The sequence below is a fragment of the Carcharhinus amblyrhynchos genome, chromosome 26 (genome assembly GCF_965287045.1).
Source record: "Carcharhinus amblyrhynchos chromosome 26, sCarAmb.v2.hapA, whole genome shotgun sequence".
NCBI lineage: Eukaryota > Metazoa > Chordata > Chondrichthyes > Carcharhiniformes > Carcharhinidae > Carcharhinus > Carcharhinus amblyrhynchos.
The window spans coordinates 17063861-17085800 of record NC_137349.1 but is presented as its reverse complement, the minus strand read 5'-3'; the positions used below and the strand labels follow the sequence as shown (position 1 = coordinate 17085800).

Below are 21940 nucleotides of genomic sequence, written 5' to 3'. Positions count from 1 at the left end.
AGATTTAGCCGTGATCTTATTGAATGGCAGAACAGGCTGGAGGGGCCCAACGACTTATTCCTCCTCCTTAATTTATATGTTTGTATGTATGTACATATGAATGACTGAAGAAACTGGGGATTCTTTCACTAGAAAAGTGAAGACTGAGGGATGACTTAAAAGAGGTCTTTTAAAATTCAGATGGAATTTTTGTTTTTGCAGGAATCTGAAAACTGGTGATTATAAACACAAGGTGATCATTATTAATTCATTAAGGAATTCCAAAGAAATTTCTTTACGTTGTGAGTGGTTAGAATGTGGAGTAATTGAGACAAATAGCATAGATGCATTTACGGGAAATATATAAAGGAACGTGAAATAGAATGGAATTGCAGTATATTCTGATAGGGCTAGATAATTAAGGAAACTGAAGGCTTCTTCACCATCATAGATGTTTGGGTTGAGTGATCTGTTTCTATACCATACATTCTATGTAACACTCAGCTTCACTGCTGATTTTTCATTTGCTTCAGATTTGTCCTCTGCATCTGTCGCTTTTTTTTTATTATTCCTTCATCTGCTGAAGTTGCTTGCTGCTTCTTGCTTGGGTACAGTCCCATAGGCATCACCTGTCTTCCTATATCCTGTCAATTTGGCCACTCATAATATGTGAGCATAAACAGTGAACATCACAGCTAATTCAATTGTGCGGCATCGTAGTCAAGCTTGAATTGACTTCATCTGATGTACTTTCCACTCAGAGCCATTGGCAATAATTGTAGCAATCCATCTATTCCCTGGCTGAAATGGGTTTCCATATAGAACAAGAATAAAAACCTGGGACTCAGTCTATAAAGCTTTATAGACTACTACATCTTTTAATAAATTCCCAGTTTTGGTTCAATTCGCCTCTGCAGTCAGAGTTTGTAAAAGAATTTGGACTTCCATTACACAATTTAAAAACTCAACAAATGATGTGAAGCATTCTGATTGCAGTCCCACATTAGCACATTGTATAGGGTATGAAATAATGATTACTAAATGAGAGCTGCTTCTATTTTTCAAATTGTGTGTATGTTTCAGCTTTGCATTATATTAGTCATACTTGTTTAAGCAACTGAGAATTCAAAGGTATGTGAATAATTTAATCTTCTGACTAACCTGTTTGTATTAGATTTGTCTAATTTGTAATATTTCTGACAAGCAGGAACCTTGAATTTTAGGTTTGTTTTAAAATCGGGAACTACTGGCAGTAGTTGGGTGTCGGGGTAGTAAAAACTTTGCCAGAATCCCATCCTATTTTGTACCTAACTCACGCCATCTGACGATCTAATACCATGCATATACAAGTTGAATGTTGGAACTCCAAATTTAGAACATAGGATTTGTTGTTGCTTCATTTGAGATCAATTCCATGGTTGTTTGCTTAAGCACTGATTTTGTTAATCTGTGTAAGGGTTATTTTTAAGTTGTTTCATCTTTCAGTTTTTTAAAACCAAATTCCACTGATGTGAAATAATTACAGATAAAAATGAATGATATTTAATTGCAGACATTTTGATTAAACTTGGACCATAAGACATAAGGCATAGGAGCAGAATTAGGCCACTCGGCCCATTGAGTCTGCTCTGCCATTCAATCATAGTTGATATTTTTCTCATCCCTGCTCTCCTGCCTTTTCCCCATATTAATCAAGAACCTATCTATCTCTGTCTTAAAGACACTCAATAACCTGGCCTTCATACCCTCCCCACGTCAGCTCTATCCAGACCTCACAGTATCCTGTAAATTTCAATAAGATCCCCTCATCCCCTCACAAGCCCCAATGAGTACAGATCCAGAGTCCTCAACTGTTCCTCATATGACTAGTCCTTCATTCCAGGGATTATTCTTGTGAACCTTCTCTGGACTCTGTCCAAGGCCAGCCTGAGATATGGGCCCCAAAACTGCTCACAGTACTCCAAATGGAGTGCGATCAGAGCCCTGTGCAGCCTCAGAAGTACATCCCTGCTCTTGTATTCTAGACTCTTACTATATACATTGTAGATGATCTGGGTAAAGGTTTCAGAATTTTTATTTGTTAGAATGTCGTCATTTTGCGTAAGTGGAGGAAGCAATATTGTGTACACTTAATTCTAGAACGAGTATATTTATAGTGTGATGTTCTTAGCATTAGTGTGTTAACTGTTCAGAGAAAAAACGATTGATCCTGTAAATATTGAAAATATTTTGGCTGAGTATTCAGGAAGAGTTCTGAAAGCACTGTGCTTGAACAATAATAATGGAGTTTAACTCATGCTTATTAAAATACCCCAGCCTAAAATCAAATCAATCACGTGGATTTATACATGATAACAGCAATGCAGAACTCCAGTAACGTGGCTTAAGTGCAATTTATAATGAAGAAATTCTATTGGAGCTATTGGAAAATTGGCTGCATAATTGAGGAATATTTCTGGACTCTTACACCCTCCTTCAATATACTTCCATGCGGTTCATTGCTTTATGCATTTTATATCTATTTAAAAACATTGCCTTGCATAGTGCAAACTAAAGTATATGTCATTGTTCGTACGACATGCAATTTACCAAACTGCTGAGCCATGGTGAACTGTGGATTGAAGCCATTGTAGGTCTCAGCTAGGCCTAACTTTGGTTAGAATATGGGGTGGCTGCTACAAGTGGGAAAGGGATATCTTCAGCAAGATTTAACTTGAAATTCACTTCCGTACTTCTCACTTAATTAAATAGTAAGTACAGCCTGAGAAAATAGTCAAGTTTTTGGAATTGGTAATGAATGCGTTTAAGGAAAATAAATGCAATACTATAAATGTTTTTCTTCTTACTGAAGTCTGTACATTTCCTGTCAAGAATCCATGATAATTGAGTAACTCCTAGACTTGGACCAATGTTTTATTATGGCTGCCTGTTAGGAAGTGTGCGAGAATGTTTTGGATGATTGGAGTTATGTACTAAAGATTATTTTCAATTTTTATCCTTTAATTCCACAGACCATCTGTAGATGTGGATATATAACATGCGCGATTTCTAGTATTGCATCTGTAGTAAAGTTAATCTGTCATTTCATAATTTCATATTATAAAACATTCTTTTACTGCCCTCTTGTGGCACATAAAAGGAACTGTCAGTACTTTCAACTGCAGGTTTATTTTATATACATAATTCAAATGTGTAATTTGAATGTGGGCTTTCCAACTGTATATCATAATTGCAGAAAGGAAAAAATGAGGACAGTTGGGAATATGAAATTTGTAGATGATTTTAAACAAATTATTTCCTACTTCTTAATCAAAAATGTGATTTGGATATTTAGAACATCAATAATGTGCAACCAACCTGAAATTCCATGGATTTGAATACCTTGGTGTGTTTTGAAAGTGGGAATGAAAAACTTAACTTTAATTTACACTCGTTTGTTAGTAAGGCTCATCTCCCAAGGAAATGAGAAATTTGAACGGAAATGGAGTTTAGAGGGATTTGCCAGATTTTAAATGGGACTCTAACTTTAGTATGTAGACCCAAGCGCTAATGCTGAAGTATGGTTGAGCTGATTAAAGCCAAAAATAGACAAACATTTCAATATGGTGAGCTATTGCATATAGTTTGTATTACTGATATATCTGTTTTAAAAGTAGACAAATTTACAGTTCAGTGCACTGTTCTATACTTGCATACGATAAATGATTATGCACTTCAGATGTTTTAATTTGTCATTTTATGGGGCATAAGCTGTTATGTGTACTTTTGCAATTAAGTGCAGTTGTCAGCTTGATTTGATACCTGGCATCAAAAGGTCTGGCAAATCCCGTTATAGTACTTGAGCACATAGCTTAGGTTGATCCCTCAATGTGGAGGGAATGCGGCATTTTTGAAGGTTTTGTCTTTTGAATTTCATTATTTGAGAAAGAGCAAGGGCATTCTGTGTCTTGGCCAATACCTATCCCTCAACCAATAGACCAAAACTAACTGATTATTGTTAAAGTTTATTTATTAGTCGCAAGTAAGGCTTACATTAACACTGCAATGAATTTACAGTGAAATTCCTCTAGTCGCCACATCCCGACACCTGTTCAGGTAAATGCACCTAACCAGCACATCTTTTAGACTATGGGAGGGAACCGGAGCACAGGGAGAACGTGCACACTCCACACAAACAAACTCCACTCAAGCAGTAATCGAACTCGCGTCCCTTGCGCTGTGAGGCAGCAGTGCTAACCACTGTGCCACCGTGGTCTCTCTTACTGTTTGTGGAAAATTTCTGTGCATAAAATTAGTGCCATGTTTACCTTCATTACAGCAGTGACCATACTTTAACTTAGAGGACCTGACAGAGACAACATAAATGCAGATTCTTTCTTTTGTGTTTCAAAGAATATATAATCTATTGTGACAATGAAAAGCATTTTATTTGAAAAGAATATTTGTATGAGAACTTAAATAATTTCTTAAAAATCTTGTTTTCAGTAGACTGTTTAGTGGAAATTGATTTATTAACACTGTCTGAAGTGGAAAGACCTTTATTTTATTTCAACTTCATGTCTTCTTGTTTTCAGGGAAATCCAGTTGCTCAGGAGACTACGACACAAAAATGTAATCCAGTTGGTAGATGTGCTGTATAATGAAGAAAAGCAAAAAATATATCCTTTTTTTTAATGACTGGGTAATATTTAATCCTGCAAAGTAAGTTTTGAAGTTATTTAGGATGTGCATATGGGTAAAATTGGATGACTCAGGGTCATTGAGATATACAGCACAGAAACAAGCCGTTTGGCCCAACTCGCCCATGTCGACCAGTTTCCTAAACTGAACAAGTCCCATTTGCATATGTTTAGCCCATATCCCTTTTCCTATCCATTACCTGTCCAAATGTCTTTTAAATGTTGTAATTGTACCTGTCTCCACCATCCTCTCTGACAGCTCATTCCATAGACGCACCACCCTCTGTGAAAAATTTGCCCCTCAGGTGCCTTTTAAATTGCCACCCAGCCCCAGCCCGCCACCCCCCCGCCCCGCCCCGCCTCGCCAACCACCCACTTTGCCTTCACTGTAAACCTATGCCCTCTAATTTAGGAATCTTGTACCCTGGGGAATAGACCTTGGTTATTCACCTTTTCTATGCCCTTCATGATTTTATAAACCTCTATAGGGCCACCCCTCATCCTCTTTGACTGCAGGGGAAAAAGTAAAGTCCAAGTCTATCTAGCCTCTCTTTATAATTGAAACCTTCCAGTCCTGGTAACATCCTTGTAAATCTTTTTTGCACCCTTTCCAGTTTAACAATATCCTATAGGAGGGTGACCAGAATTGTATGCAGTACTCCAAATTAGGTCATGCCAATGCCTTGTACAGTTGTATAAAATTGTATAAAGTCCCAACTGCTTTGATGAACTTCTGTTTCCTTTGGAATATTCCACGTCACAGACTTGGCTTGTCTCTAGTGATGATTTTGGAATACAATATTTTTTGCTGGCACTGTTGTTTAAAGTGCCATACTATATGGTTAAATTGGGCACACATTTGTTCCATAATTTTGTGTCTGTTGTGTTGAAAAACTATTGCATTTGGAGTTCTGTGACTATGGTATATTTTTTAAACATGGTGCTCAATAAATGGGTTTCATTACTTTCAGGTAATAATCAGTTCTGAAGCTTAGAATTATCTTGGAAAAAGAATTCAATATTACAAGTAATTCTTGTTCTTTTGTCTGTTCTTTTACTCATAGGTGTTGAAGTTTAATCTTGTTATAAATTGTGTGAAATACTTGCATCTGTATACATACAACCCCACTGCTCAGTTTGCAAAAGAAAAGTTATATTCTAAGGCAATTTCACGGTTGAGTAAAATTTTAGGTAAGAATATATATTCCCATGGTGGAGGCAGACGAAGTTGTTGCTTTCAAAAGGAAATTGGATAATTATCTGAATAGAAAAAAATTGCAGGCCCACAAGGTAAAAATGAGGCAATGGAACTAACTGTGAAGCTTTTGCAGAGAGCTGTCGTGACCAGTACAAGCTAAATAGCCTCCTTCTATGCTGTAAGCATTCTATGATTCTAAGAATGAATCCTTCAACAGAACTCATTATCTGATTTTAATATGGTATAAAATCAACTTCTGTACAAATCATGAATGTTACTTTCACATTTTGCAGGTATGTGATGAATTCCTTGTGTTTTGAATGAATTGGACCACATACCCAAAGTGACTTGCTTGGAACAATGTATATCCATGTGCAATTTGGTGATCAATGCAGCCATTTATCATGCCAGCCAGTTCTGTCCTTGCTAGTGATGGACTAGGTTTCGTTAAATGGAGTTCTTTACACTTTCTCAATCTTCATATTCAAAATTATCACAATATTTCAGACCTTTGGCATTTAAAACGTTTTAGCATAGAAATCATTTCTAAGAATCTGTGACGTGATTCCCTTGCTTGTGTATGGGATACGATAAGGTGAATAACACTGACATAGTGTGGGTGGACTAGATTTAGGCATCAATTCTTGTGAGCAAAGAATTACTGACTGATATAAGGAAAAGAAAATATGCAGAGCAAGCCAATTCGTGCATCACTGCATGTACACAATATGTAGATATATATTAAACTCTGGATAGGCCTGTCTGATCTTGCAGAATGTAATAAATTGGTCTTTACTGCTTTACAGTCCACCACCCACATTCTGTTCCTGGATGTCTGGTTTACGCTATAGATAGAAACCGTATCAAAGCAGAAAATGATCTTCTAGTTTAATAATGCAAAAGAAAACTAATGCTCCTGTTTCAATACTCTGTTTTTGTATTTTGAAGATTTGTAATTGTTTCCATTCAGTGTTTTCAGGATTGGAATAACTTAAACGAGAGAATTTAAATATCAGTATTAAAATAATCCACAGTTTTTTTTTGTAAATATTTTAATGAATTTTTTCTTTCTTTTTCAACAACAAAGCAATGCCCCCCACAACACTCAAAAGCAAAAGAGTTGGTAAATCCTTATTTCAAACATTTTTCCACTGGCTTCGTTTCTCTAAATTGTCTAGATGTTCTGACATTATAAAAAGCCGCTTTTTAACAGATGGGCCTTTATCGAAGAAGTTGAATTTTCCACGGTAAAAATTATCTTCTTGACTTTAAGTCTTTTACCTTTTTTCTGCAATTCTAAAACATGGTCACTGATGTTTATGCTAATAGACTGAATTTCTCATCAATAACTTTGATAATATTAGTAGTCATCAGCCTTTTAGGGCAGCATGGTGGCACAGTAGTTAGCATTGCTACCTCACAGATTCTGGCCTTGGGTGACTGTTTGTGTTTGTGGGTTTCCTCCAGGTGCTAAAAAAGGTTAGGTGGACTAGCGGAGTAAATATGTGGAGTTATGGGGTTGGGACAGGGTAAAATATTTTGTTGGAGGATCAGAGCAGACTTGTTAGGTCAAATGGCCGAAGCCATGATTTTAACTTTCTCAACATTGACTGGGACAGCCATAGTATTAGAGGGTTGGATGGAGAGAAATCTATTGTGTATTCAGGAGGAATTTCTCATTCAGTATGTGGATGGTCTGACTAGAGAGGGGGCAAAACTTGACCTCTTGGGAAATAAGGAAGGGCTGTTGACAGAAATGTTTGTGAGGGATCACTTTGGGACCAGTAACCGCAATTCCGTTAATTTTAAGATAGCTATGGAGAATGATAGGTCTGGCCCAAAAGTTAAAATTCTAAGTTGGGGCAAGGCCAATTTTGATGGTATCAGACAGGAACTTTCAAAAGTGAATATAGAGGAGTCTGTGGGAAGGCAAAGGGATGTCTGGTAAGTGGTATGCTTGCAAAAGTGCAATAACCAGGGTTCAGGGCAAACGCATTCCTCTTAAAGTGAGGGGCAAGGCTGACAGAAGTAGGGAACCCTGGATGACTTGGGATATTGAGCTGGTCAAGAAAAAGAAAGAGGCACATGACATGCATAGGCAGCTGGGATCAAGTGAACCCCTTGAAGAGTATAGGGGGTGTAGGAGTACAGTTAAGAGCGAAATCAGGAGGGCTAAAAGGGGAACGTAAGAAATAGGAGCAGGAGTAGGCCATCTAGCCCTTCGAGCCTGCCCCGCCATTCAATAAGATCATGGCTGATCTGTCGTGGCTCAGTTCCACTTTCCCGCCCTCTCCCCATAACCCTTAATCCCCTCTCTTATCAAAAACCCATCAACCCGCGTCTTAAAAATATTTAGCGAGGCAGCCTCCACCACTTCAACGGGCAGAGAATTCCAGAGATTCACCACCCTTTGAGTGAAGAAGTTCCTCCTCAACTCCGTTCTAAACCGCCCCCCCTTTATCTTGAGGCTGTGCCCCCTAGTCCTACTGTCTTTTTTGAGCGGGAAGAGTCTCTCCACCTCTGTCCTATCCATCCCATTCATCATCTTATACGTCTCAATGAGATCTCCCCTCATTCTTCTAAACTCTAACGAGTACAAGCCTAGTTTATTCAGCCTCTCCTCATAGCTCAACCCCCTCAGCTCCGGTATCAGCCTAGTAAACCTCCTCTGCACTCCCTCCAAGGCCAAAATATCTTTGCGCAGGTGCGGCGCCCAAAACTGTACACAGTACTCCAGCTGTGGCCTCACCAATGCCCTATACAGCTGCAGCAAGACCTCCCTACTTTTATATTCAATCCCCCTCGCTATGAAGGCCAGCATCCCATTTGCCTTCCTGACCACCTGCTGCACTTGCAAGCTGGGTTTTTGCGACTCATGCACAAGGACCCCAAGGTCCTTCTGCACCGTCGCCTGCTGCAGTTTTTCGCCACGTAAGTAATCGTCCTTCCTACCATTATTCCTACCAAAGTGGACCACCTCACACTTGCCAACATTAAATTCCATTTGCCATTTCCTGGCCCATTCGCCCACCCTATCTAGATCCTTCTGCAGACTCTCCACACCCTCCGCGCAATTTGCCGTTCCCCCAATCTTGGTGTCATCAGCAAATTTCGACATCCTACACTCGGTTCCCTCCTCCAGATCATCTATATAAATGGTAAAAAGCTGAGGCCCCAGCACCGACCCCTGGGGCAGTCCACTAGTCACCATCCGCCAATCCGATTAGCACCCGTTGACCCCCACTCTCTGCCTCCTATTTGACAACCAATCCTGTATCCACGCTAACACCCTACCCCCAACTCCATGTCCCCCGACCTTCTGCAATAACCTCTTGTGAGGTACTTTGTCAAACGCCTTCTGAAAATCCAGAAAGACCACATCCACCGGCTCTCCTCTATCCACCGCCCTAGACACATCCTCATAGAACTCCAGTAAATTTGTCAGACACGACTTCCCTTTAATGAAACCGTGCTGCGTCTGCTCTATCAAGCAATTCCCTTCAAGATGCCTCGCAATTTCCTCCTTAATGACGGATTCTAACATTTTACCTACCACAGAAGTTAAACTAACCGGCCTATAATTCCCCACCTTTTGCCTGGCACCCTTCTTAAACAACGGCGTAACATTAGCCGTTTTCATGAGATTATTTTGGCAGATAAGGCAAAGGAGAATCCCAAGAGCTTCTACAAATACATGAAGGGCAAAAGAGTAACAAGGGAGAGAGTAGGACCTTTTAAGAATCAACAAGGTCATCTATGTGCGGATCCACAAGAGATGCGTGAGATCCTAAATGAATATTTCTCATCAGTATTTACTGTTGAGAAAAGCATGGTTGTTCGGGAACTTGGGGAAGTAAATAGTGATGTCTTGAGTGTACATATTACAGAGAAGGAGGTGCTGAAAGTCTTAAAGTGCATCAAGGTAGATAAATCCCCAGGACCTGATGAAGTGTATCCCAGGATGTTGTGAGAGGCTAGGGAGGAAATTGCGGATCTCCTAGCTGAGATATTTAAATCATTGATGGTCACAGGTGAGGTGCCTGAAGATTGGAGAATGCAAATATTCTACCTTTGCCTAAAAAGGGCTGCAGGAAAAAGCCTGGGAACTACAGGTTAGAGACCCTCACATCTGTAGTGGGTAAATTGTTGGAAGGTATTTTGAGAGACAGGATTTACAGGCATTTAGAGATGCAAGGACTGATTAGGGACGGTCAGCATGGCTTTGTGAATGGAAAATCACATCTCACAAATTTGATTGAGTTTTTTGAAGGGGTAACCAAGAAGATAGATGAAGGCAGTGCAAGGCCTTTGACAAGGTACCACATGGTAAGTTGTTGCTTAAAGTTAAATCTCACGGGATCCAGGTTGAGGTATCTATATGGATACAAAATTGGCTTCTTAACAGAAGCCAGAGGGTGGTTGTAGAGAGTTGTTTTTCAAACTGGAGGCCTGTGACCAGCGGTGTGCCTCAGGGATCAGTGCTGGGTCCATTGTTATTTGTCATTTATATTAACGATTTAGTTGACAATATAGGAGGCATGGTTAGTAAGTTTGCAGATGACACTAAGATTGATAGCACTGTGGACATTGAAGAAAGTTATCTCTAATTGCAACAAAATCTTAATCAATTGGGCCAGTGGGCTAATGAATGGCAGATGGAGTTTAATTTAGACAAATGTGAGGCAATACATTTTGGTAGATTGAACCAGGGCAGGACCAAGTACAATCCTACCAGTTAATGGTAGGGCATTGGGGAGAGTTACAGAACAAAGAGATCTAGGGGTACGTGTTCATAGCTCCTTTAAAAGTGGAGTCACACGTGGATAGAGTGATGAAGAAGGCGTTCGGCATGCTTGGTTTCATCGATCAGAACATTGAATACAGGAGTTGTGACTCTTGTTGAAGTTGTACAAGACGTTGGTAAGGCCACACTTGGATGGATTGAGTTATAAGGAGAGCTAGATAGACTGGGACATGCTTCTCTGGAACGTAGAAGGCTGAGGGGTGATCTTATAGAGGTCTATAAAATAATGAGGGGCAGAGATCAGCTAGATAGTCAATATCTTTTCCCAAAGATAGGGGAGTCTAAAACTAGATGGCATAAGTTTAAGGTGAGAGGAGAGAGATACAACAGTGTCCAGAGGGGCAATTTTTTCAGAGGGTGGTGAGTGTCTGGAACAAGCTGCCAGAGTTAGTAGAAGTGGATACAATTTGGTCTTTTAAAAAGCATTTAGATGGTTAATGTGGGTATGATGGGTATAGAGGGATATGGGCCAAATGCGGGCAATTGGGATTAGCTTGGGGGCTTTAAAAAAGAAAGGGCGGCATGGACAAGTTGGGCCGAAGGGCCTGTTTCCATGCTGTAAACCTCTATGATTCTATAACTGTAGGCATTCTGAGATTTGAAAGTGCTAGGTTAAGAACTACCTCAGTTGCTGAGTCACCATGTTGAAGAACCTATTTCTTCCCAGTTGCCTCTGGATGATCTTTCTTGTTATTGGCTTTCATAGCATTTCTCAGCGTTTTGTCAGTACAGTTTGACCCAAAAGCCCTCGAGATCTAAAATGGAGTTTTCACTCACAACTTAATTGAGTGTGAGCTGCACGAGCACAATAAATCAGAGGATTTCTAGCAAAGTAATGCCAAAACTCACAAGAAATGCAACTATTCCTGTGTTTGCTTCACATGACACACGCACAAACATACACCCACCCACCCCCACCTCTCAATCTGCAGTTTAATTTGAAACTTCAATTTACAAGTCACTGAAATGACTGAGTTGACATTTTTTTCAATTAGTCCAATCTTGTGCCTCCATTGAAGCATTTTGGGACAACTTACCATTCAAAATCACAGTACATTGCAAGTATTTGTTGTTATCTTGCATCTTTCAAGAATTGGAACTGATGGAATTTGACTTCCAAATGAGTTAAAATTCCCTATTTTAAAAAAAATATATTTAAAGCCTTACAAAGACCTGTTTCTGAGCTGTAATTTTCTGTGGTTCTATAGAGGAGAAAAAAAACCAGAGGGCAAGGGTTAAGGGTGAAAAGAGAAAAGTTTAAAGGGAATATTAGGGGGGGGATTCTTCAGAGAGTGGTGGGAGTGTGGAAGGAGCTGCCGGATAAAGTGGTAAATGTGGGCTCACTTTTAACATTTAAGAAAAACTTAGATGGGTTCATGGATGAGAGGGGTGTGGAGGGATATGGTCCAAGTTCAGGTCAGTGGGACTAGGCAAAAAATGGTTCGGCACAGAACAGGAAGGACCAAAAGGCCTGTTTCTGAGCTGTAATTTTCTATGGTTCTATAAAGCTTCTTTTTGATAATATGGAAACAAATAATTACTAACTATGTAGAGTAATACATTTATGTTTGTTGGAGCCCTGTAATGCTAAAGTAAAATCATCTGTGAATGTTTTGGTAATAAATTGCTATATAGCGTTTCCTTGACTTGACTAACGTATATGGTAATGGAGTATTGCGTGTGTGGAATGCAAGAAATGTTGGACAGTGTCACAGATAAGAAATTCCCAGTTTTTCAAACTCATGGGTAAGTAACTTCCATTAGCTATCATATAGTAGCAAAGGCTTCACTTTTAAACAGTTCAATTTTACATACCTGACTGAACTGCTTTGTGGGTCTCACAATTTTCTATTTATGTCCAATTTCCACTTCCTCTCTCAATCACATCTCCACTGAATCCCAGAACGCATTGGTTACCAGAAAAACTTGGAAAATAATTTTGGGGTATTTGCACAACTTGAAGATATAACCTTTTTTCCTTTTTTTTGTTCCTTTTATAAAACTACCCTGTTGGTACCCACAACAAGCATTCACCCCCAAATGTCTTATAGTTAGCATTAACTTCTAATCATGATTTATCTCCATATTATGTTAATGTAGTTTATCTTCCTAAATGTCTGATGTTGATCTTCAGCAACGAAATAGAGACTTCAGTTGTGAAGTATCTGTGAGGCTCTCACTGAGGTTAGTGAGATTTAGATATAGTTCGCCTATTTAAATGATTCATTGTCGCTTTGTTGCACCAGTTTCCGAGATTTAAAAGATTCTCATAGTTAAGGCTGTGGGTAGGGATTAATTAACATGGGACAGGTGACGACCTGAACTAAAAGTATCAAGTAAAGTTTATTATAGAGCAGGAGTGCACAATATGTTAATAGTGCCCATTTTGTTACGAGGAAACCCAGAAGAAAACTGCATCTAAAATTTTGCCTGTGTTGAGATGAAAGCTGTTATATTCTTTGTGTAGTTGAGTAGGAATAAGTAGAAGGCCTTGTGGCACAGTGATTGTGCCCCTACCCTTGGACCAGAAGCTCTGGTTCAAATCCAGTGCATTTATAATGGGGTTCAACAGGCTGATCATCAGCTCTGGAATCCTTCCACCTCTTCCCCGCTATTCCCGGAACCTCATTGTAGAAAATCTAGCTAATTGCTTATTGTTACAGTCCTTGGGAGAAGCTGATGTTTAACAGCTATTTCAGTCTTATCAAACATTTTTTTGATACACTTTGTCAAAAGCGCACCTCTTAAAATGTAACTTGTCTGAAAAATGTTTGCAATGGAACTACTAAATGTGAACTTTTACATTGTTTAAATTTTGGCACGCTGCTGTCCTAACCAAGCTCTCTCTCTTTCACCTATGCCATGGTTTTGTGAACGTATTGGAGACAGTGCAAAAAAGGAAATAGTTCCAGGGATGAGGATCTTCAGTTATGAGGATACTTTGGAGAGGTTGGAACTGTTCTCCTTGGAGAAAAGAAGGCTAAGAGGAGATTTGATTGAGATGCTCAAAATCACAAGGGGGCTGGATGGAGTGGACGCTCGTAAAAGAATGAGAGGGCACAGATTGATTTTTTTTCATATACAGTGATTGGTTCAGATCTGGAATGCAGTACCTGGAAGTCTGATGGAGGCAGGTTCAATTGAGGCATTCGAGGGCATTAGATGATTAAAATGTGCAAGAGTATGGGGAAAAGGCAGGGGAATGACACTAAGTCATGATGCCTGTGTGGAAAGCCAGTATTGACACAATAGGCTAAATTACCTCCTTCTGCGCTGTCAGAATTCTGACATTCTTAGTTGTTTACTATTACATTTTTATAATGCATGTGTAGTATGAAAAAACACCATTGACGGATGGTTGTTATTAGACAAAATAATAGTTGGTGGTTGAATTTTTAAGTTGACAAGGGTTTTGCCTCTTTTGCTAGAGATTGCGATATAGTGTAACCAAGACCTTGGGTATTAATGAATGCAGGGAGTGGAACTGAACAGAATAATGGGTATTCATATTAGTGAACATTATGATGTCATGTATGTACTTGCCTACTGCAAATAAAGAAATCGTAGTAGTATATCTTGTAAATGTTGATGTCTCGCACTCATTTATGTTCCAAAGGCCAAACCGTCTTATCTTAACATTTTACATTCCTTTAACCTGATTTTACTGTATAAAATGTTTTTTTTCTCAAAATAATTTGGACAGGTACTTCTGCCAACTGATTGATGGTCTAGAATATTTGCACAGTCAAGGAATAGTCCATAAAGATATTAAACCAGGCAACCTACTACTAACAACGGATGGCACTTTGAAAATCTCTGACCTAGGAGTAGCTGAAGTACGTATCCTGATTTTTATTCCATCACATAGCACACACATACTTTATTTAATGTTGCTTAAGTGCCTGCCATAATATCTATTGTTGCTAATATTCTTTTCAAAAGATGCACTCCGATTGTGTTTTTTAATTATTGCTTAAGAATAGTGTAGCATCTGCACTAGTTCCTGATGAACACCAAACAAGAATTTTTATTTTAAGTGATTTTCAACTTGAAGCCTACTTCTGAGTTTCCTTTTTTTCCTAATTGGAATGGATGGTCAACCTTGATATGTTCAAAAGAAGATGAAAGCTTGAGGCCTTTAGATATGTCAAGAAGTGTGCAGCCTCATGCAGACAGTGCTTAACAGTAAGTTGTGAAAGTGGAAAGGCTGGAATCGAAGATGCCAGTTCTCTTCAGATCAATCCCCATTAGTGAGTTGAAAACCTCAAATTCAATTGATTCTTCACTGCTATTCAGCCTTGGGGCCCACAGAGTGAACAACTGACGCCTTTGACTGACATTCTGTTGCTTTTAATGCTATAAATTCCATTGCAGTGCCAAATTCTATAAATTCAATTGCAGTGCCAATTGTTCTCATTTGCTTTGGAGTATTGATTATTTTCAACATTTTTTTGACTTGAGATTCTTCATTTCAAGTCCACCTCCACCCCCTCACTGATGGCATTCCTGCTTAGTGGAGAGTGCTCTGATGCCTTCAGTCACAAATGGAGTGATGATGCAGAGCTGTGTGTTGGCTCCTCCCCTGTTCAGCATGATGTTCTTTGCCATGTTTTTGGAAGCATTTAATGTTAGTAGTAGATATTGCACAGATGGCAAAGCTTTCTATTTGTTGACTACAAGCCCAAACCAAAATGCACAGAAGTGTGAATTAATTTTCGCTGATGACTATGTCTTAAATGCCTATTCAAGAAATGCCATGCAACGTGGATCGTTTCTCATCTGCATATGATAACCGATCAGCATCAAAAAGTCTGAAGCCTCGTACCAACCAGCCCCACAAAAGCAGTATATGAAGCCAGCTGTTTCAGTCCATGATTAAAAGCTTGAAGCAGTCAACAAATTCACTATCGCAGAAGCATCTTGTCCAGAGTAGATCACATTGACAATGAAATCACTTCCAGAATGGCTAAGGCCAGTGTTGCCTTTTGAAAGCTATGAGAGAATTAGTCTCTGTCAAGAAAAGTGAAGCTATGCAGGTCGTTTGTCCTTCCCACTCCCTCATACACTTGTGAGACTTTTAAAAATTTGTTCATGGGATGTGGGCTTTGCTGACTAGGCCTGCATTTATTGCCCAGCCAAATTGCCCCTGCGATGGCGGTGATGAGATGTGGAACTTTGCTGCGGGCACGCAGAACAAGCTACACCACTTTCACGTGGTCTGCTTGCAAAATCTACTTAAAATTAGATGGCAAGGTACCTAATACTGAGATTCTCTCCCTGACTGACAACCTAGTATACACATTCTGCTCAATGTTGTTGTTGCCAACTTGTGTACTTAATTGTGACTTTTCATAAGTTGAAATGACTTTTTGAGATTGTAGCCACCACCAATGTTGCTTCTGAGGTGCTCATCTCGGATTCAGATGATTCAGCTAGCTTCATACAGAGCTTTAGCCATGTTCACATTGACTGCCTTTTCTTAAATCTCTCTTGTATCTGAGTTTCAACACAGACATATAAAACTCTGGCATATTTATTCTTGAATTATCAATATAAAGTGATCTCCAATCACCTATAATGTGTGATCACTGAAGTCTAAACACGTGGTTTACTCTGTTTATTCTCTTTAGTTGGTAGTTATTTTTCCTGGATAAATTGTGTTACCTTCTGAATTTGGCTTTTAAATTTTTAAGAAGTAGTAAGATTCACTGTTTATATGCAGTGGCCAGCCCCATAGCTGTGAATTGCCGTGAGGACAAAGTAGATGATCCCTTAAATTTGCTGAGTTACTTTTTTGTGTGCTTTATTGCTGCCTTGACTTTTCTACATAAGAACATAAGAACATAAGAAATAGGAGCAGGAGTAGGCCATCTAGCCCTTCGAGCCTGCCCCGCCATTCAATAAGATCATGGCTGATCTGTTGTGGCTCAGTTCCACTTTCCCGCCCTCTCCCCATAACCCTTAATCCCCTCTCTTATCAAGAACCCATCAACCCGCTTCTTAAAAATATTTAGCGAGGCAGCCTCCACCACTTCAACGGGCAGAGAATTCCAGAGATTCACCACCCTTTGAGTGAAGAAGTTCCTCCTCAACTCCGTTCTAAACCGCCTCCCCTTTATCTTGAGGCTGTGCCCCCTAGTCCTACTGTCTTTTTTGAGCGGGAAGAGTCTCTCCACCTCTATCCTATCCATCCCATTCATCATCTTATATGTCTCAATGAGATCTCCCCTCATTCTTCTAAACTCTAACGAGTACAAGCCTAGTTTATTCAGCCTCTCCTCATAGCTCAATCCCCTCAACTCCGGTATCAGCCTAGTAAACCTCCTCTGCACTCCCTCCAGGGCCAAAATATCCTTGCGCAGGTGCGGCGCCCAAAACTGCACACAGTACTCCAGCTGCGGCCTCACCAATGCCCTATACAGCTGCAGCAAGACCTCCCTACTTTTATATTCAATCCCCCTCGCTATGAAGGCCAGCATCCCATTCGCCTTCCTGACCACCTGCTGCACCTGCAAGCTGGGTTTTTGCGACTCATGCACAAGGACCCCGAGGTCCCTCTGCACCGTCGCCTCAATTCTGCTCAATTAAAATGACTAAATATTACTTCTGCGGTCTTAAGACTGATTTTCATTTTTCTTACTGCACAGCAAATGTCTTGAAGTGTGTGAAGAGTTACTAGTTGCGAATAAATGGAACGTGCTGAGCTTTGGCTTTAGTACTTCACAATTTTTGGGATGAAATACGATCTATCAATCTTTCATCTCACCATCTTCCTCACTGAGCTCGTCTTTGGTTTTTCTTAACAGCATACTCTTTTTTTTGTTAAACCTTAGTAAGTTTTGAACATATTTTTCATGTCCCCCATAAATGGAATCAGCAATATCCTTAATTTGGCGGGAGACATGCCATGATACCTCCCACAGTCAAAGAGTTGCTTAAATATGCTGGGAATGCACAAGAAAGGTCAAATGCAGATGCTGAGGAAAATTCAGAAAAAACAACTTGGAACTTTGTTTGGATGGCAGGGAAGGTTAAAATCTCTTCAGAAAAGTAGATTTATTCATAGAAGAAAAACCGTGAAAAAGAAAAGTGAATAAGCAACAATGCAAATCAGTTCTCCTTGGACAAGTGAATTTTTCTTTTTAAAAATCGAATAATACATCCAGTTTTGTTCTGGGGGATGGAACATTTTATTTCACTCCTTGCCAATGATCACTTACTTCAGAAGAGCATGCCTGGATGTAATCTTTCACTTCTTGCAATTTTGGCACAAAAAGGCAGGGAGAAACTTTGATCCCATCAGGCTTGGTTGGAGCTGCACCCAGATGTGAAAGGTATCAGAATAAAAATCAATGTGGCGGTTGATTTTTGGCACATACTGGCCTGTGAATACAACAGGCGAGTTTTGATCCCAATTTTCTGTTGCTTGCAGGTTTAAATTTAAGGCCCCCTCCAAGTCTGTTGCATTTTTTTGATATTTTGTGAATAACGTTAAGTTGTTTTCTCTCAAACATTTATTGAAAATTATTTTTAAATAAAATCCACTATGTGGAATGTGATGATTTGAAAATGTTTCTTTTCTGTACCTAACTAGATATAAATAACCCCTTTTTTTGGTTCTAACTTTCAGGCATTGCACCCTTTTGCAGAGGATGACACATGTAGGACAAGTCAAGGGTCACCAGCATTCCAACCTCCAGAAATTGCAAATGGCCTAGATACATTTTCAGGGTTCAAAGTGGACATTTGGTCAGCAGGAGTGACATTGTAAGAAGGGCTTTGGATAATTATTTGCTGATGTACAAAAATGCAAATAATTTGCAGCATGAGGTGTTATGCAAAAAAAAAGTTCTTACTTAATTGAATGTTAAGCATCTTCAACTAACTTTGCGTTAAGCGCTTGTTTTGTATGTTCAGTGTCATGCAGTTTTACAATGTTTTACAAGTATGTAATCGGATGTAACAGAAGAAAATTATCCATCATTGTGATGAAAAATGTCCTCCTTCCTCTGATCTCAAATATTTAACTGTGTAAAGTTTTTAACATTTCCATTGGAAACACCCAATTTTCCCTGTCTTCCTGACTATGAGGATGGCACAGTGGTTAGCCCTACTGTCTCACAGCACCAGGGACTCAGATTCACTTCCCTGCTTGGTCATTGTCTGTGTGGAATTGCACATTCTCCCTGTGTCTGCGTGGGTTTCTTCTGGGTGCTCCAGTTTCCTCCCACAGTCCAAAGATGTGCAGATTAGGTGAATTGGCCTGCTAAATTCTTTCTCGTGTACCTAAACAGGCGCTGGAATGTGGCGATAAGGGAATTTTCACAGTACCTTGGTTGCAGTGTGAACGCAAACCTACTTGTGACTGATAAATTGCCTTAGTGCCAAATGTTAATGCTTGCACAAAATGTGGAATTCAACCTTATCTTGTGATAAACTCAATATAACTTTTGTTTTCCAGATATAATATCACAACGGGACTTTATCCATTTGAGGGCGATAACATCTACAAATTGTTTGAAAACATAGGGAAAGGGGAGTACACCATTCCAGAGGAATGTGGACCGTTGCTGTCAGATTTACTGCAAGGTAAGCATGGAAGACTATAGCATTGTGAAGTGTTGGTGATAGGTGGACTTGAATTGAAATTGTAGCTACAACTGATATAGTTCAGGCAAATTTTTCAGTGCCTGAAGCTTGAAGTAACATCTTGAGTAAGAACTAGGACATATGACACAAACAGGCCATTTGACTAGGCCAGTCCAAGCAGCACTTGAGCATTCTTTTATCTTTCAACATAATCTTCTATTCCCATTTTCCTGATATGCTCATCTAGTCTCCCCTAAATGCACTTACACTATTTGCTTCAACCACCCCAGTGGTATTGGTCTGTTTGACTTGTTTCATACTATATAACAGATACATGCTATTCATAGAATGCCAGCTCACATCCTTCATATTTGAAGACTTTGATGAATGAACAGGATTTGTAAATCATAGAATCCGTACTGTGCAGAAGGAGGCCATTTTTGCTCATCGAGCCTGCACCGACGACAATCTCCTATCTTTGCAACCCAACACATTTTCTCTGTTGCCCCACAGACCCTAAGGGGCAATTTACTTGGCCAATCCACCTAACCCACACATCTTTGGATTTATAGTATCCATTTCCTGCTCCAGTTAAGTTAAACTCTGTTACTCAAAATAAAGTAAGAACATGGGATACAAATCTATTTGGTTTTGGTGAAGTACGTGGTGGAGAGGGGAGAAGAGGCAAAAAGAGATCAAAAGTGGAGGTACTTTTGGGGTACTTCTGGAAAGTGATACAACGGGCTAACAAGTTTTTGGGAGGGACAGCAGGAAGGTAATTCCTGGCATACATAATTTACAGATGGCTCCAGACAAAGACACCAGTTTTCAAACAGGCAATTCAGGTTAAAAATGACACAAATTATTGCTGCATTTCCAATTTCCATTTTGATCACTGATATTAAAATGAAAAAATATTTAATATTCCCTAGATATTGCATTCCAAAAATGGGTCACTAACTAGGCTACACATTCAGCATAAACAAAACATTATCATAATATGTTATAACATGTAATTGTTCAGAGTTTAGGCATGGATGCTAAATTTAACTTTATTTATCCACACATCTTCTGATGCATATTCATATCAGTGGGGGGAAAATACATTGCATTTGACAAAATTGGAAGTGGATGTCGAATCATTCAGTTACTTCAAGGTTGCACAGCCAGTATTTTACTATAATTGGGATATCACTCCCCTTTGGAGAGCACATCTATTTCTTGCTGTTGGATGGGAGCTGAATCTGTACCAAGTGTTGTCACTGATAATAACTTTAGATGAGGGAACAGAAAGCATTAATAGTAACTTTTGAAGAGGATCGTTTTGACTCCTGCAATAAGATCTGTTTGTATTTCATCAGTTATGCACTGTTGTCTTTTGGAATGTTCAATAGTGAGCTCAAAATGGCTAAATGCAAAGGATGCATCTTTACAATGAAGTTTTGATACAAGTACAGTGCGGCTGTGTTATAACGCTATGTTTGGGGCCCATAAAAGCGGGGTCATGCTAAATCGGGGTGCTATAGTTACGCTACGGACGATCTCGGCGTCCGTCAGAGCTCTGTTTATACAATCACTACACGCTTCACTAACTTTTACAAACCTTTTGGTTGGCAGGTCCAGGCAAGTTTAAAACAGGCAGTGGGGATGTTTATTTACACAAGTACTTTCATGGTCCATTAATTGCGAAGTACTTCCTCTTTTGAACAACTATCTAATATAGTTTTTTTTTAAGTGAGAACCCCGTTTATCTGAACTGGGCAAGGGGGGAAGCAAGTGTTTTCTGTCCACGATTTCTTTCTAAGGCAGATTATTTTCACTTTAGAAATAGATTGCAGTAACCAAAAACTTTTTAGTTCCCCGGAAAGAGCAAAAAAAGGGTCCAATGATTCATGGCGTTATATCCGAATTCGCGCTAAATTAGGGTGCGTAAAATCAGGGTTTCATTGTACCTCAAAACATGTTCATCAATCTGAAACATTGGGCAGGATTTTACAGCCTTACACGAGCGAGACTAGAAATTCCTGCCTGAGGTCAATGGACATTTCTGTAGTCTGTCCCTCACCTGCTTCAATTCCGTGGCAAGCAGGGTGATAGAATTCCAGTGATTGAATTATTTTATTTTGTTCTTGAGATGTGGATATCGCTGGTTAGGCCAATGGTTTTGTTGCCTATGCCTAATTGCCCTTGAGAAGGTGGTGGTGAGCTGCTGCTCTGTACCGCTGCAGCCCTTGTGGTGTAGGTACACTCAGTGTTGTTATGGGAGGAGTTCTAGAATTTTGATCCAGCAACAGTGAAGGAATGGTGATATAGTTCCCATTGTCAGGATGGTGTGTGGCAAGGAGCCAGGGGAGTTGCTATAGTCCATCTTTTAGGTGGTGCACACTGCTGCCACTGTGCATCGGTGGTGGAGGGAGTGGATTTGGGTGGGATGGCAAACAAGTGGGCAGTTTTGTCCAGGATGGTGTGGAGCAAATTGAGTGTTGTTGAAGCTGTGTTCACCAAGGCAAGTGAAGAATATTCCATCGCCCTCCTGACTTGTACCTCCTAGATGTTGATAGGCTTTGGGGAATTTTGTGTTACTTTCCACAGAATTCGCAGCCTCTATCCTGTTCTTGTAGCCAGAGTTTTTATATTGCTGGTCACCATTGAGGATCCGGTCACTGAAGATGGACTTTCCGTGCGTTACGG

General features: G+C 39.7%; 1 protein-coding gene across 3 annotated transcripts in view; it reads left to right on the top strand.

Moving 5' to 3' along the window:
- stk11 (serine/threonine kinase 11) overlaps positions 1–21940 on the top strand; it is a 136526-nt gene that overhangs the window by 30948 nt on the left and 83638 nt on the right. For all 3 annotated transcript variants that reach the window (XM_080212850.1, XM_080212849.1, XM_080212848.1), the window contains exons 2-6: positions 4554–4637; positions 12317–12406; positions 14364–14496; positions 18291–18427; positions 19122–19249. In XM_080212850.1, coding sequence (XP_080068976.1) covers positions 4554–4637; positions 12317–12406; positions 14364–14496; positions 18291–18427; positions 19122–19249 — 572 coding nt within the window. The remainder of the gene's footprint in view (positions 1–4553; positions 4638–12316; positions 12407–14363; positions 14497–18290; positions 18428–19121; positions 19250–21940) is intronic.